The sequence below is a fragment of the Chiloscyllium punctatum genome, chromosome 37, assembly GCF_047496795.1.
Source record: "Chiloscyllium punctatum isolate Juve2018m chromosome 37, sChiPun1.3, whole genome shotgun sequence".
Classification (NCBI taxonomy): domain Eukaryota; kingdom Metazoa; phylum Chordata; class Chondrichthyes; order Orectolobiformes; family Hemiscylliidae; genus Chiloscyllium; species Chiloscyllium punctatum.
The window spans coordinates 59,965,912-59,984,213 of record NC_092775.1 but is presented as its reverse complement, the minus strand read 5'-3'; the positions used below and the strand labels follow the sequence as shown (position 1 = coordinate 59,984,213).

Below are 18,302 nucleotides of genomic sequence, written 5' to 3'. Positions count from 1 at the left end.
GTGCACTGAAGTGGACAAGGCTAAAAGTCACACAACACCTGATGAAGGAACAGCACTCCAAAAGCTAGTGGTTTCAAACAAACCTGCTGGACGATAACATGGTGTCGTGTGACCTCTGACCGCGCTCTCATAGTATCAGCAGAATGCCTTCACCATCAGAACAGCAGGGGTTCAAGGCTAACAAGTGATGTGCTGCAAATACACATCTTGCCAACAATGCCTGGGCATGGTTAAACAGACTGTTGGGAGAGGAGGACAAAAAAGGTCAGAGGACTAATTTCTCTCCAGAGTAATTTCGAGCTTTTGAGCAGTTTTGTCAGAGGGAGTGACATATAGGTGATCTAGCCAGACCTAGTGTTGGATGATTAAATCAGCTTTGTACCAGATCTGAGCCCCTTAGATTTGACAAAGCAAAAGTTGGGGCCATCTTAGGAAGATCCAGCAACATGGAAAAGAGTAAAGATATTGCTTGTGACAAGGCAATCAAACAAGAGAGTCAAAGAGTGGTTCAGCATAGATACAGGGTCGATGTAAAGCCAGAGGCAGCTTGAAATCCTGCCCATTGAATCCATGGATACTGACCTACCCCATTCAACCTAAATTTTCCCACTCCCCCCAGTTAACCTGGGTTACTTACTTTGTCCATTTCCAACAGAGCTCTACAGCCGAAGAGACATTTGAATAATAACCATGTTTACATTCCTCACACTCTGTGTCCTTGTGTTGGCGATCCGCTGGCAAACAAACCGCATTAGCACATCAGCAAACGACAAAGGCAGTAATAATACCACAAACTATACATTATGAATCTGAGATATTTACAGATGCTTATGTTTTTACCTGGTTTAGTTACTCCAGAACCAGGATCACAAATCTTGTCCTCCACACACATTTCACAGTCCTCATTAATGCAGTGCTTCCCTATCGCACACAAACACACAGCATTGGTCAAGGTGTCGCCAGGCGACTCGGTCACAAATCCTCCATCTGAAGATAGGAAAAGGCAGAGTGTAAGGATCCTTGTGATTGCAGAGATCTCCCTCTTGGTTACAGTGATAAGACTGTGCACCTCACAAAAGAGACAGGGATTGTGTGCCTGTATTTTTAAGATTTCCGTCCTGTTTGGAAACTGGCTTATGGTTTCACTTCGACACTTCCTATAAGTCAAGCAGTGCACTCTTGTATGAAGTGAATACACTTTGGGAAACTGTTAAACTGCAGGCCCTGTCATAAAATAGCCCAAACCTGACTTAATCAACACAGGCGATTGTTTTATCTTGACCCCTGTAGGGCTATGATAATTTTTCTTTATTCAGGTAGTATCTCATTGGGAAGCGATGGTATATTTTAAATGGCAAATAAAAATAATTCTGGCAATTTTGTTGTTTTGCTTGCACTGTGGATGAAGAAATATCCTTCTTATTTAGTGGTCCAACAGAATGCTGAATTTGCATTAATAATACAACATCCATTTCAAATACAAAGCTCTCCAAATTCTGTTGGGGATTTAATTTGGCCACGATCTCACTTCCCTCCTCCCTTCCCCCAAAGAACAGTTCTATATTTATTCAAACTCAATTGTGACTGACAGGAAATACTCTCCATTTTGTGTGCAGCACAATTTCATCAAACCATAAAGCTGGCTTGGCCAATAGGTTCACACACACACACACACACACACACACATGCAGGAACACGCACGCGAGCACACGCAGGAACAAACACATGCACATACACACAAAAATATTGTACACATGAATGCATGCACACAGAAACATACGCATACACTGGTGCACAGACACACAGGAACACTTGCATGCACATATGCATACACACATGAACAGACACAAACACACATGTACATACACAGGTGCACATACATGCACACACACTGGTGCTACACACACACACACACACACACACACACACTATCAGATGAGCGCGCGCACACATACTCACACACAAACAAAAGGCATGCACATGCGCACATGCACAGTCACAAAAGCACAGGAACATGTACATGTATTCTAGGGGCCCTCACTGGCTTTCTTTTATTTCCTCTTTGTTTTTGGTTTGGAAATGTAAGGTCAGATTAAGAGTTGAACTTTGAACAGCAGCTTGTTTTAAACAGGAAGAGAACAAGGACAGATGTTTGTAGTTGGGTACTGGCCTGGAAGACGATGCAACTTAATTACTGTGCCAAAGGCACTGTGAACAAATTGGCAGTGAGCAATTTCTATGCTCCAGGCCAGCAGCAGTTCAATGTTGAATTTGTCAATCGGGGAGAACAGGTGCCAACCGTTCACCCATAAAGAATGCTGACTTAAAAGGAAAGGAAGGAGAGAGAACCAATTCTGATTTGTTTTTAGTAGAAGTGTGATTATTTGAAAACTTTCAGAGATGATTGCTGCGTTTTGCTCTTTCCAGTTTTCTATTCAGTTATAAAATTGTTGAATGTTCTAAGAAAAGGCCCAGTTGGTAAGAAATAATTTTAAAATATTTCTAGACGTCTTTCTGAAACTGTTTGTATTAACTGGTGACATTGAATTCAAGCTGGAGTACTGCGTACAATTATGGTATGCTTACTCAAGGGGGAAGCGTGGTTGCATTGGAGACAGTTCAGAAGAGAATCACTAGATTGATTCCAGATATGAGGGGGTTGTGTTATGAAGAGAGACTGAGCAGTTTAGACCTATACTGTCTGGAATTTAGATAAATGACAGGAGATCTAAGCGCAGTTTACAAGATGCCAAAGTGGATTGACAAAGTAAACAAAGTGAGGATGTTTCTTCAGGTAGGGCTATCTGGAACAAGGGGTCATAGTTTTAGGATAATGGGTAGCAGATTTAGAATAGGAATGAGAAGAAATTACATCTCTAAAACGGTCGTGAATTGTGGAACTCATTACCCTTTAGGATGCCACAACATGGAATAAGTTTAAGAAGATGGACAGATTTTAAAACAGTAAGAGGCTGAAGGGCAGGAAAGTGGAGTTAGGGCCAAGATGAGATCAGCCATAATTGTATTAAATGGTAGATCAGGCTTAAGGGGGTGAATTCCCTACTTCTGCCCCTAGTTCTTATACAGTTCCTGTGGACAATCCATTGTCTAAGGTTTTCATGGAGGCCTAGTATCCATCATTGGAAACTGTTTACTTATTTGGCAAATTAAAATTCATTTCTTTTCTTTTTAATTCATCCCCAAACCATGTCTATCTGTTCGTCTGTGTCTGAGTGGATTTATGATAAGAAAAATATACTTTAGATCATAGATATTAATTAGATTAACTTGTTACTTATCTGTGTTCTGCTCAAGTTACATTATTAATAATAAATTGTTAATCTTTGTATAAACTTAATATCCAAAGGCTGTCATTTGTAAAATCTGGTTAAAAAAAATGGGCACTTTTTTGCAGATCCAGTGTTAATGAGACTGATTTGGTTTGACTTGCTAGCCTCGTATTATAAAAATGCACAGGCATGCGTGTACACACACACACACACACACACACACACACACACACACACTCACATGCAGGCATCCAAACAGGAACGTGCACATACACACATGCACACTCACTGGCACACAAGTATAGGAGCACACCTACACAGGTGTGCACACAGACACAGGAGCATATGCGTACACTTGTGCATATGCACAGAAACACACAAATGTATATTCACACATGAACTTACACAATTGCATACATCAGTAAAACCCTACCAGAAATGTAAGCAGAAAGAAAACTAGGGAAAATTATTTGGACCTACTTGGATCACAGTATGTGTGCCGCTGACAGTGATCAGCCAAGTTCCACTTTGACTGATACAGTCCCTCTTCACAGGGCTTGCACTCAGTGTCTTTCAGTATTGTGCATTTACTGCTCAAATAGGTACCTGCAAGATAAATACCACAATACAAATTTATTGCACAAGAATACAACTCTCGAATCTGGCTCAAATCCTCCACCTTTTCCTACAGAACTGAATAGATTTTGATAGAGTCTGATACTAACAAATCTTTGGTCATTTATGTAGAAATAAACTTCTTAGCAGGTTTTTCCACACTAATTTTGGGGTGATTTGAACTAATGTAGAAAACATTCAAAAACCGCCTTATAGAAGAATGTAAAGGTAATAGGAAGAGATAAAGGATTAAACTGCTACGCCTGAGAAGAAAGAACTTGCATTTATAGTCACATCTTCCTCAAGGTGCTCCAAATGAAAGAGTGAAGAAAGTAGACATTAGTGTATTGTAAGAAACACTGCGTCTGTTTTAACTCATCTTAATAGCCTTTCACTGTTCCATTTTTCAAAGCAATGCCCTGACCAATCAAAGTCAACCTGTCTGAATTATAATGTAAACAAAGCCTGTCAGTTAACTGTCAAACATCACTGACTCTGCAATCTCCATGGCAACATCTCCACTAATCAGACTGCACTTGCCAACAAAGCAGTACTGTCCTTTCTTAAATATAAACGTTGATTTTTCTTATTGAATTGGGATGTTTTTTGCAAATTGTCCTGATAAGTTCAAGATAAAAAGCTGTGACAAAATGTATCCTTTTACAAGAAGACACAAGATAATTTATTTTGATTATTGAGTGACAATAAAATGGCCTGAATCATGCTCAGTTCTTCTTCACGATAGAGTTGGCTAATCTTTTGCATCTACATGAGAAGGTCCCTACAGAAAAATTTAATGTCATTTCTGAAGTATGCTCCTTTGACATAACTGCACTCCCTGAGTATTGTACAAAGGTGCCAGCATTGTTCTATGCTTAAGTGGGTCATGAAGTCACAACCATCTGACTCAGAGGCAAAGATACTACCCACTGAGCCACAGCTAGAGACTTGTAGGGATGAACCTACTGTAAATTTCAATAAAACTAAAGGTGAGTATTGAGATGTCTGAAGATGGTAAAAAGGGAGAGCAACTGATGAGAACATTGACCAGACAGTAGTACCATTACAGCAAGAAATGATCCTACCAATATGGAGGGAAGAGAGTGGAGCCTGTAGAAAAATACAATAAACCCAAAGGGAGGGGGACAAAGTATCAGCCTGACAAGACATATACTGTCCAACCAGCAAGCACTGGAACCATGGCCAGTCAGATACTTCCTGACCCAGAGACCACCTAGAGATGCATAACAACCTCAACAGAGACAAAGTAAAGTCAGTGCAGGTCAGCAACTGACTTAGAAATGCAATCTCGGAAATTCCTGACCTCCTCAGCTCAGTTGCTCACACACTCAACTGCAAAGCCCAATCTGCTTTCAATTTATTCTTAGATTTCTGTCCCTTCCTGTCTCCTGCCCTGAGGGTGCTAAAGGTTAGATAGGTACGATCAGTTTTTAAGTACTTGAGGCAACTCTCTTCTTCACGTGTACATCTGGCCATTTGGGAATGGAATCAGGAAGCATGTCCTCATGCACAGACCAATAGAAATCAAGAATACTGTCCAGTAAAGGGCTGGGGTTTTCAAGATATGGATCATAGCTTCCCAAAACGAGGTTGAGACTCAAAGTGGGGTCATGAGTCGAGGCTATGACTGGCGACAGGATACTCACTCTGAAGGTTATCACACCTGAACTGTAGCTTTACTAATCTCCCATGCACTGCTCGAGATTGACTATCAAGCCTGAATCTGACCCCACTCCTGCTCGAAGTTTCTTCTGAGCTTAGCACCCCTTGTCATGTTCTTCTAATTTAGTTCTTAATTTGTTACCTAAACACTCAAATCAGTTCTACTCATTCAGACACCAACAAACTACTCATCCTGGAACTCCCTGATAGACAATACATAATGGGTAAACCAGTCAATAACTTGGATCCTATGCAATGCCATTGATCCATACTTTTTCACAGAATAAGGTATAATTGTGAAAATCAAATTGTGAAAGTTATATCAATGCAAGCAACCTTTCTGGTTAAAGAAAGAGGACGAGGCTATTCAGCCCCTTGGCCGTTCTATTAAAACCTGTAACTCAGCATCACTCTACCTACAACTAGCTCTACTGATCAGAATCAGCACTTCTCAAGCTTCTTCCACTCTGTAACTCCATTTCAAAGCTTGGAAATTGTCACAACCTCTCATTGTAAGCTTTCAGAGTTAGGAAGGAGAGTTATACACTTGGTTAGAGCTGTGCTAGTACCTCAGAGTTTGTAACTCCATAGATTCAGCACATGACTCCACGTGGGGTCCCTATATCCCACTTCAGAAAGCTCTGATCCATATTTTGAAAGCCCCAGCCCTACAGTGGACAGTATTCTTGATTTTTATTGGACTGTGTGTGAAGACATGCTTCCTGATTCCATTCCAAAATGTCAAGCAGTTGCCCAGTTTATATTCCAGTTCTCTCTCCAGCCCCTCAGTATTCTCCATCATTAACCCTGTACTTACCTGGTGGACACTTGGCACAGCAGCGGGAAGACAATGAGTACTGTGTGATATTGTTACATTTGGTGGCAGACTCACAGTGGTACAGCTGAAAACAGAAAGGCAGACAATGAATTACAATTATAAAGCGTTCCGCTCATTCTACACTGTGTTCTGCGGGAATGAAAGATTAATCTCCAGGACAATGGGATGAGCAAATCCAGGAGAAAAAAAAAACCGTAGGAGAAATTAAATGTGCAGATGTAATTTTATTTGCGCACTTTTATTTTTTTAGCTGTAAATATATCAGAAATTGAACAAAATTGGCTGTATGAGCAATGGTCAAAGAAATTTTCCAATCAACTCAAAGTCATAGAACCATAGAATAGATACAGTGCAAAGCAGACCATTCGGCCTGTCAGACCGCTGTTGTATTAGGAAAGTGCCAATTGCGGATGAGTGATAGCTTTCTCATTGCCATCATAGCACCCAATAGAATCATAGTCACACAGCACAGAAACAGACCTTTCGGTCCAACTAGTCCATGGCGACCCTAATCCAAAACTAAACTTGTCCCACCTGCCTGGGCTTGACACTTATCCCTCAAAGCACTTCCTATTTGTGAATTTATCCAAATGCCTTTTAAATGTTCTAACTGTACCCGCATCCAACATTTCCTCTGGAGATTCACCCCACACACAAATTACTCTCTGTGTAAAAGGTTGCCCCTTGTATCTTTGTTAAATCTTTCTCCTCTCAACTTTAAAAATATGCCCTCTGGTTTTGAACTCCCCCACCCAAGGGAAAAGACACTTGCCATTCACTTTATCTGTGCCCGTCATGATTTTATAAACCTCTATAAGATCACCCCTCAACCTCCTATGCTCTAGTGAAAAAAGTCCAAGCCTATCCAGCCTCTCCTTATAACTCAAACCCTCCAGTCCTGGCAACATCCTGATAAATCTTTTCTGAAGCCACTCCAGTTTAATAATATCCTTCCTAAAATAGGGCGACCAGAACTGCACACAGTACTCCAGAAGAGGCCTCACCGATGTCCTGTACATCCTCAAACTGACGAAGGAGCAGTGCTCCGAAATATTGTGATTTCAAATAAACCTGTTAGACTATAATTTGGTGTCATGCGACATTTGATCTTGTCCACCCCTGTACAACCTCAATATGAAGTCCCAATTCCTATACTCAAAGGTCTGAGCAATAAAGGCAAACGTGCTAAACACTTTCTTAACCAGCTCAGCAGGTCTGGCAGCATCTGTGGAGAGAAATCAGAGTTAACGTTTCAGGTCAAGTGACCCTTCCTCAAACTGAGGCAGTTTTTTTCAGCTTTTGCCTTCTTAACCACCCTGTCTACACGTGACGCAAACTTCAAAGATTTTTGCAACTGAATCCCTAGGTCTCGCTGTTCTACAACACTGCCAAGGCCCTAAAATACATTCTATTTGCTCAAAGCAAGTAAACCCAACGAAAATCCAATGAAAAAGGCAGAGGATTTTAAAGTCATTAAAGGCTTAATTATTTTACTGAGGAGTCTTGACAGTATAGACTTGGACATGGTGTTCCCTCTAAAGGAAGAATCTAGAACAAGGGGTTTAGAAATCAGACATCACCCATTTCAAACAGAGATTCTTTCTCTGTGGGTCTTAAATCTTTGGGACTGTCTTTTGGAAAAGGTGGTGGAAAGACAGTCCTTGAATATTTCCGAGGCAGAGACAGATAGATACTTATTAAGCAAGTGGGCAAAAGGTGCAGGTGAGAATGTCGACTAAAAGTTACAATCAGACCAGCCACGATCTTAGTCAATTTCACAGCAGGCTGTAGGAATGATCTCCTCCTGTTTTTATGCTTTTAAATGGCTTCGAAGACACAACAATCCTAAAAAAAAAGTTTTTTTTCCTACAATGACTTATTTAAATTTTTCTTGGAAGTCCAAACTTGCTGTATTCCCCTGTGGTGTGAGAATTGCACAGAAAATGATGGGTTTGAACTAAGCCTATCATAGGCCACAACGGAATAACTAATTGTGGGGGCAACAGGTCTGCCACTCGAGTCCTTTTACGATTCTATCCCATACCAAGTCATACTGGAAACTGAGAGACATTGGAGATGGCAGAGTGTTAAAGGAAGCTTCTGACAATGAAAAGGTTGCAGCCTTGTTTAAGTAGCCTACCATTGCCCTTTACAGACTGCAGTTAGGCTGCTCTCTTGCTCTCTCCACAGACCTGCTGAGTTTCTCCAGCATTCCCTGTACTTGTTTCAGATTTCCATCTGTGGGACTTTGCTTTTAAACAAGTTTAACAATCCACTTCTGGAATGGCACAAGAACTGTCTTGAAAATGAAGCAATGCACCAATGAATTTTCCAGCGAGCAGACAACGCAGATCAGACCTCTGCCATCCTCAAGTGTTTAGCACGACATTCAATTCGCATCCATAAAACAGACACCACAAATACATACAGGAGAGGCGATGACCTAGTGGTATTATCACTGGATTCTTAATCCAGAGACCCAGGTAATGTTCTGGGGTCGTGGGTTCAAATCCAACCATGGCAGAATTTGAATTCTGTAAAAGTCTGGAATTAAGAGTCTAATGATGACCATAAATCAATTGTTATGAAAAGTCCGTCCATTCTTTAGGGTAGGAAACCTACCTACATGTGATTCCAGATCCACACCAATGTGACTGATGCTTAATTGCTCTCTGGGCAATTAGGATGGGTAATAAATGCTGGTCTGGCCAGCAATATCCACATTTTATGAATGAATTTAAAAAAATGTTAAACTTAGACCCCATTATTCCTTTTTAAAATGATTATGCCAATTAATTCTTGCTAAAAGATTACGCTGGTTATTCATAAACACATGAATTAGGAGCACAGGTAGGGCCACTCAGCCCCTCAAGCCAATTCCACCATTCGTGGGCGGCACGGTGGCACAGTGGTTAGCACTGTTGCCTCACAGCACCAGAGACCTGGGTTCAATTCCAATCTCTGGTGACTGTCTGTGTCAAGTGTGCACATTCTCCCCATGTCTGTGCAGGTTTCTTCCGGGTGCTCCGGTTTCCTCCTACAGTCCAAAAATGTGTAGGTTAGGTGAATTGGCCATGCTAAATTACCTGTAGTGTTAGGTGAAGGGGTGAAATATAGGGGAATGGGTCTGGGTGGGTTGCGCTTCGGCGGGTCGGTGTGGACTTGTTGGGCCGAAGGGCCTGTTTCCACACTGTAAGTAATCTAAATGACATCATGGCTGATCTTATCACTCTATACTCCTGTCTATCCATGTCACCTTCCATTTATCACGACTAATCCACCTAGCCTGCACATATCTTGACAGTATGGACAATTTAGCACAGCCAATTCACCCTAATCTGCACAACTTTGGATTGTGGGAGGAAATCAGAGCACCAGGAGGAAACCCACGCAGACATGGGGAGAATGTGCACACTCGACACAGACAATCACCAGAGACTGGAATCGAACCCAGGTCCCTGACACTGTGAGGCATCAATGCTACCCTCTCTGCCCTCTGCCATTTAATATTTGATACATATTAACATTTGCAAAGGTTGAGGAAGAGGGAACGGTTCTTGTATATATTGTTTCTACAACAACGCACCCACAGGCATGTGGCTGATCACCACAGCTAACCCCAGCTTCCCACAAGAAAACTAATGGGGATGTTTCTGTGCTGCTTTATGTAATTTCTTGTTACTGAACATACCAATGTGTTCCAATGTCTCCTGAAGCTGATCTCCAAACTCAAACATTTCAAATAATTTAGTGATGTTAACTGCTGCGTTTGCTTCCCTCTTGGTGATTATATCAGTGGGAGAAGTGGAGTTTGCAAGTGATCACTTATCTCACAGCCTGATCTTGCAGTGGTTACACACTCATATCAGAAGGAAGTGAGAGGCTTTCAGAACTGCTAATGGTCCTGCACAGGATCTGAGTGTTCTATACATATTGTATACATCACCTACTATCACGGTATGCAAGAGGATTGCTTCATCAGAGAAGATCCTGGGTTGGTGACAAGTATGAAACACAGTGGTTTTGGCTTCTCTTGTCTTTTAACTGGACATAGTGACCAATTTTCCAAGGCGGAGTGTTGGCAAGCATTCTGGCAGCATGGAAACAACAGATACATCAAGATAGGTGACACAGAGAGGCAGAGTTAGGTCTGATAGGCAAGAATGCTGACCCCACATGTATGGGATACTGGAAACCTCATTAAATCACGGGAATCTTGGAGTTCTCCAGAGACACACTACAGAGTTGAGAAGAGAAACCATTGCAACAAACTGATATAATGAAGCAAGAGCAGTGTCAGTGAGTTAGGCAGTGAAGGGGTTTTCTTGAAGGAGAACCATAGGTTAACTGTGTCAAGGATTTCAGAGAAGGAGAGGATGATGGTGGTTTTGAAAAATTAAAGGGACAGTCCCTGAAGAGAGAGAACTTTTATCAAGCTCATCCTCACTTTGAACAACTTCTGCTTGAACTCCTCTCACTTTCTTCAGGTCAGAGGGGTGGCCATGGGTACCTGCATGGGCCCCAGTTATGTCTGTCTCTGTGTGGGGTACATGGAACATTCCTTGTTCCAGTCCTAATCCCAGGCATACACCCACAACTGTTACTCCAGTACATCGATGACATCATTGGTGTTCCTTCCCTCTGGGAGAAAGTGAGGACTGCAGATGCTGGAGATCAGAGCTGAAAATGTGTTGCTGGAAAAGCGCAGCAGGTCAGGCAGCATCCAAGGAACAGGAGAATCGACGTTTCGGGCATAAGCCCTTCTTCAGGAAGGGCTTTCCTTATTCCTGAAGAAGGGCTTATGCCCGAAACGTCGATTCTCCTGTTCCTTGGATGCTGCCTGACCTGCTGCACTTTTTCAGCAACACATTTTCTGCTCCTTCCCTCTCTCATTCTGAACTGGAGAAGTTAATCAACTTTGCTTCCAATTTTCACCCTGCTCTCACATTCACTTGGTCCACCTCCGAACTCCTCCTTTCCCTTCCTTGATATCTCTTGTTTCCATTTCTGGGCATAGCTGGTCATTGACATCCATCACAAACCATTGATTCCAAGTTCCCTGGACTATACATCCCTAAATCTTGCTTTGTGTAAGAACTCCATCCCATTTCTCCCAGTTTCTCCACCTCCATGGTATCTCTAATGATGTCACCTTCCGGTGGGGGAGGCCTCATAAATTTTTCCTCAGCTGAGGAATCCCAACCACCATGATCAACAGTGCTTTTCATCATGTCCAACCCAACTCGCACATTTTGCCCCCACCCCATCTCTTCCCTCCATCAACAGCGATAGGGTTCCCCTGTCTTCACTTCCCAACCTACCAACCACTGTATCCAAAGGATTATAAGCCACCAAATGTATTAAAATGCTGTGACCAGACACATATTCCCCTCCCCTCCTCCAGCAGCCTTCCACGGGGACTAATGTCTCCACAACACTCTAGTCCACTTCTTCTCCCCTCCCAACACCTCTCTACATCATCACCTTCCCTTGACCTGCCTGTTTATTTCCTCCATCCTCACCAACAACAGGCCCCAGACACACCTTCCCGATGAAGCAGCGCTTTTTCTGCATTTCAGTCAATCTAGTCTTCTATATTCACTGCTCACAATGTGGTCTCCTCTACACTGGGAAAATGAAGCATGGATTGGACAACCATTTTGCAGAACATCTTCGTTCTATCCACAAAAATGACCTGAGCTTCCAGTTGCCTGCCACTTCAACGTACCCCCCTGTTCCTTGGCCAACGTCTCTTTCTCAAGCTTGTTGCAGGGCTCCAATGAAGCTCAGCGCAAGCTGAATCAACAGCATCTCAATTTCCATTTGGGGATCCTGCAGCCTTCAGGGCTCAATCGCAAGTTCGACACATTTAAGGCCTCAGCACTTTCTGCTGTGTCCTTTACACCAGCCCAGAGATTGGTGCGACTCAGGGGATAACCCTTTATGGGGTGGGGTTTTCTGTGGGCCAAGAACAGAAATGATTCTTCTCCCTCACCACACCTTTATTAAACAGCATGGTTACCACACCCTGTTGCACAATAGATCAATAAACATTAAGTCATAGTTCACAAATTAACATAGCTGGCATGATTGAACTTGCGTTTATACAGCAGCTTTCAGAATGTCTCAACTCACCTCACACACATCTAAAATGTAACTGCTGTAGAAATGTAGAAGACACTGCAGTCAAGTTGTGGACAATGACAAAAAGCAATAAACTGGATGATCAGCTAATCTGTTTTAGTAATAATGCTGGACGAGGTGTATATGTCAGTGAGGACCATGTTCTTCCTCAGAATAGTGCCATGGAATCTTTCACAAACACCTGAAAGAGGAACTTGGATCTCAGTTAAATGAATCATCCCAAAGGCAGTGCCTCTGACAATGCCCAGCTCCCTCATCACTGCAGTGATTTATCAGCTTCATGTGTGATCTGAGCCCACAAATTTCTGACTCATCTTCACCCTAGCCAAAACTACTACATCAATGGGGATGATAATAACTGATCATGTGCAAAATGAAATGATGATTGAATTCTATGTGATGGATGGGTGCAGAACCAGGATATTTGCAACAAGTGACCATTTGCCACTGGAAGTTGGGAGCAATAGTGGACACAGGGACATGGGGGAGCAGGCTGGTCTCAAGATATGAACAAGAGGAATGCAGGCAATTAGAAAATTGGCAACAGCTGACTTCATGGAATTTAACACAATGCCAGAAAAGCTTTAAAAAAAACCAACCTGAATGCAGCTCACAAGACATACCTCTAGTAGGTGCCTCTGTTTTACAATGACATTACATTTTTAGACAATAGACAATAGGTGCAGGAGTAGGCCATTCTGCCTTTCGAGTCTGCACCACCATTCAATATGATCATGGCTGATCATCCTTAATCAGTATCCTGTTGCTGCCTTATCTCCATAACCCTTGATCCCACAATCCTTGAGAGCTCTATGCAACTCTTTTTTAAATGAATCCAGAGACTGAGCCTCCACTGCCCTCTGGGGCAGAGCGTTCCACACACCCACCACTCTCTGGGTGAAGAAGTTTCTCTGTCCTAAATGGTCTACCCCGTATTTTTAAGCTGTGTCCTCTGGTTCGGCACTCACCCATCAGCGGAAACATGTTTCCTGCTGCCAGAGTGTCCAATCCTTTAATAATCTTATATGTCTCAATCAGATCCCCTCTCAGTCTTCTAAACTCAAGGGTATACAAGCCCAGTCGCTCCAGTCTTTCAGCGTAAGGTAATCCCACCATTCCAGGAATTGACCTCGTGAACCTACGCTGCACTCCCACAATAGCCAGAATGTCTTTCCTCAAATATATGGAACACCATGATTTTCACAAGTGAGTTAGGGTATAGTCTACAATTCAACGTGGAAGCTGAAATTTGGCTCACCTAAAATAAGGAGTTACATTGAGAATGCAGTGAAATGTGAGCTTGCTATACTTGAGCTATTGGTGTCTACCCCTTCCTCTGTCATTCCATTACTGGTACACCAGGACAAGACTAATAAACACAAAAGCTTGCGTTTTACATTCCCAAAATTATAGAATTCTGAAGGAGCATGGGAAATGTAAGGTTTCGTCTTTAAAGGTATCTGTGGGCACATACTGATTAACACTTTTCATTTGCTACATTTTATTTGACCGTCCTAACTCTTAGCATTATGGAAGTGGAGATGCAACTTGCACTGAATAAGTGCTGCTATTAATCATTCCCCTCTCAGTACTGAGCAGGAGCTATGGATTGGCGCTGCATCACTGTCCCAACATCCAGCTCTGGTCGGGATTCGGATCACGTGTGCTGAATTCCAAGGTTCGGTTGACACTTTTGAGAGCCAAGAGAATGATGCATTTAGTGCCTCGGAAGATGGTGCACTATGGCCCACTCTTGGGAACATCTGCATCTGTTTGCTTTGCTTAATAACAATAGCATCCATTTTATATAACACCTGTAATATTAAAAAAAGCATGGCACGTACAATGTGGGCATGCAGTCACCCATGCATCGATGCAAACCAGGGTCCCTGGCATTGTGAGGCAGCTGTGCTAACTGATGGAATAAGTTGGTGGACAAAAAGGCAATGAGCCAGGAAAGCAGAGCGAAATGCATTGGGCACAAACTTGGTTAAAGGAACAGGTTTTGCAGAGCTTCTCAAATGAGAACATAACCATTTAGAGTTAGAATTCCGGGGGTAGAACATTGAAGGAGAAGGCCCTGTCACTTGCATATCAGATGAAGGGAATGGACACATCGAAGGGGCTTACATCAGAGGATTGGCGTGTTGGGGTAGGGATATAGAGTGAAAACTCTCATTGCATTGCGTAGAGGGTCAGGAGACCCACTCAAGGTCAGCAAGAACTGGAGAGATGATGGGTATTCTGTAAGGTAGTTAGTATCCAAAGCAGTTAACCAACATTAATGAGATAAGCTCTGCTTATCAAGAGATAAAAAATTGTTCCCAGGAGGAGCAAACCGGTGTGTTCATGTGCTCTAACTCATTGCAATATGTCATGTTGTAATTGTTAGGGTGCATAGTCCACATAGCTAGCAATATTGTGTACTCTTCAACTGAGCCTGATGTCTTCTAAGAGGTCATCAATGTAATGTGCTAATTAGCAATATATAATAAACTTTTGCTGTTGATCAAGGTTGAGCCTATCTCCTACTGTGCAGGCATCCTTCTCCACACGGTATCAGGAATGTAGCTTTGATACCAAGGAGGAGGATTGTTGGCAGTGCATCTGTCGAAGACTGCTCAGCCACACCATTATGGCATGGGCATCCGAAATTATAATAATGGGCAAGGGAGGGAACACAATGTGGACTTGCTTTTTTTAAAAAGTTTGGAAGTGTGAAAGAGCAGTGGGCAATTTAAATTTTGGTTGATATCATAAAACAGGTGATAATGATCAGCAGCCTTAATTCTCTCCTGGGAGAAAGTGAGGACTGCAGATGCTGGAGATCAGAGCTGAAAAATGTGTTGCTGGAAAAGCGCAGCAGGTCAGGCAACATCCAAGGAGCAGGAGAATCGATGTTTCGGGCATGAGCCCTTCTTCAGGATTCCTGAAGAAGGGCTCATGCCCGAAATGCCGATTCTCCTGCTCCTTGGATGTTGCCGGATCTGCTGCGCTTTTCCAGCAACACATTTTCAGCCTTAATTCTCTCCTGACCTAATTTTTCACAACTGAAAACTGGAACACTTGGTTGATCCCTTATCTCCAGTTTTACACAATCACACAAATTCAAACTTACTCGTACAGACTTTGGAAATGCCAAAAGATATGTATGAAGGTTTCGACACAAGATACACTGAGCTGGGGACAAATGAACAATGTTGCTGAGACGGAAACAGACAGTGTTTCCACTTAACAATGGGAAGCGGAGGGGGTTTAAAATTCAGACTGGAATTGAACAGAATGGCAGGTATGCAAAGGGACGAATACAGCCTAAGACAATGGCAAAGATTGTAACATAAGGAGAAGGGTTGTGGCAGAAACTGAAGGTTGAAAAAAATAACATAAAACATGAAGAAAACATTGCATCCAAAGCTCCATTAGCTTTTTCACAATATCCTGAAAACTCTATTTAATATAATTGCGTACAGGAGCTTAATGAGTGACTATGATAAGGAAAAGAATAAGCTTGTGTATATATGATATGCATTATATAATGTATATAATATATACAAAATTTAAAAATCTTACGTAGAACAGCTGATTCCTGTCCATAAGCAATTACTATTGCCAATTCGTTTTTGGTCAAATGTTTCTATCAAGTAACCACCGGGGCAGCACGGTGGCACAGTGGTTAGCACTGCTGCCTCACAGCGCCAGAGACCCGGGTTCAATTCCTGCCTCAGGCGACTGACTGTGTGGAGTTTGCACGTTCTCCCCGTGTTTGCGTGGGTTTCCTCCGGGTGCTCCGGTTTCCCCCCACAGTCCAAAGATGTGCAGGTCAGGTGAATTGGTCATGCTAAATTGCCCGTAGTAAGGAGTAGATGTAGGGGTATGGGTGGGTTGCGCTTCGGCGGGGCAGTGTGGACTTGTTGGGCCGAAGGGCCTGTTTCCACACTGTAAGTAATCTAATCTAATCTAATAAACTGCTATGTCAACTCTCCCACTATAATCTGGCCAATAGGCTGCACAGCCAAACATGTTATTTAAGTATTTCTCCTGTCCATAGAGAGAAGTTATTCACCATCACCCTGGGTAATGTGCTGATAATCATGAGTGGATCCTACATTCGAGTCCTTGTACTTGTTGCTAACCTGTTCCGCCAGTCCCAAGTATCCAAACAACCATCTATTTTTTTCCTCTGAATGCATTCCTCATTTACCCCTTTGAATTCAAAGCGATTCACTCAAAACATATTTGATTTTTCTTTTAAAGTAAACCAAGTTTCTGCTTTACCAGCATTCTTCCAGGGTTGCAGCCAAAATTCATCATTAATCCAACGCAGATGGATGTGGTCACGTTGGTATTTGAGTCTAATGTGTCCAAACAGAAGTGTGCACTTCCTAAGTTACACCAGTCATTACAAAAGTGCTTTTAATTGCCAGTAAAGTGTTTTGGGACACTCTGCAATTGTGAAAGACACTAAAAAAAATCGTTCCTATCTCATGGCCGCCTTAGTGCCAACATGACTGAAACCAACACTCCCTTTTCTCCTTATATTTTAAATATACTTCCAGTCTCCGTCTCAGAGATTAATCTGAATCAGGGTTTGTTAAATAGATTTAGAGATTACATTGGCAGACAGCTACATCAAAGGAAAGGGAACATTGAAAGTAACGCAGGTCAACAATTAACAATTTTACATCATTGCCCAGTGAGTCCACCTTTTCAGATGTTACATATCACTGCCCAGTGAGTCCACCTTTTCAGATGTTACATATCACTGCCCAGTGAGTCCACCTTTTCAGATGTTATATATCACCGCCCAGTGAGTCCACCTTTTCAGATGTTATATATCACCGCCCAGTGAGTCCACCTTTTCAGATGTTACATATCACTGCCCAGTGAGTCCACCTTTTCAGATGTTACATATCACCGCCCAGTGAGTCCACCTTTTCAGATGTTATGTGTCACTGACCAGTGAGTCCACCTTTTCAGATGTTACATATCACTGCCCAGTGAGTCCACCTTTTTAGACGTACATATCACTGCAGAGTTTGAGTGCCCAATGATTACACTTTCTGCTGTCACTGAAATTGAGCCCTGACCATTTGCAGTGTTGGTGTAGGGGGTCACCCCTGCGCTGGGCCGAGCCATTCGGGAAAGGCCTGCCGCCAAGGACAGAGAGTAATCCCGTTTTCCGTGCTCCGAGCCCCGTACAGTGAGTGAAGCCTCGCTGCTGCAGTGAGATATCACAGCACTCCCCGGTTTCTGTGTATACACAGAATGTTACTCAGACACCTCAGAGAGATACATAACCCCCGACACAATCCTGCTCCCCTTCTCGATCGTTAATCTGAAACCTTTGTAAACACAGAACAACAGCCTGTGATTTCAGCACTCTCCTGCAAACACACAGAGACACAGACACAGAAATAACCTGAATCGCCTGAACCAACAGCCAGAGGTACCGCCGCGCTTTCATTCTGCATGGCATCCGATTTCCCAGCCGGAATGGTCTGATCCCTGACTTTGTCCGGGTCGCATCTCAGTCGCTGGCGCTCGCCCCAAGCTCACTCCCAGTAAGGACTTGGTTTGGCTTTGGGGATGAGAGGGAGGCCTGGACTGCGGCTCCGAGATATTCCCAATCACGATCCGGGAAGGACTGGCTTATCGAGCGGAAGGCGGAATCAGAGAGGCCGTGGAGGCGTCCCATTCCTGACACGAGTGGAGTTTACAGTCTCTCTCACTCT

The 18,302-nt window shown here is 42.9% G+C and overlaps 1 protein-coding gene across 1 annotated transcript in view; it reads right to left on the bottom strand.

Annotated features, from left to right (window-relative positions):
• The window catches only part of LOC140463155 (tumor necrosis factor receptor superfamily member 5-like), a 37,381-nt gene extending 19,079 nt beyond the window's left edge, over positions 1-18,302 (bottom strand). Inside the window, exons 1-5 of the mRNA XM_072556921.1 lie at positions 17,990-18,302; positions 6,406-6,490; positions 3,771-3,896; positions 841-987; positions 638-734 (exon numbers count right to left, since the gene is read on the bottom strand). Of these exons, the coding sequence (XP_072413022.1) occupies positions 638-734; positions 841-987; positions 3,771-3,896; positions 6,406-6,490; positions 17,990-18,046 (512 nt within the window). The 5' untranslated portion in view covers positions 18,047-18,302. The remainder of the gene's footprint in view (positions 1-637; positions 735-840; positions 988-3,770; positions 3,897-6,405; positions 6,491-17,989) is intronic.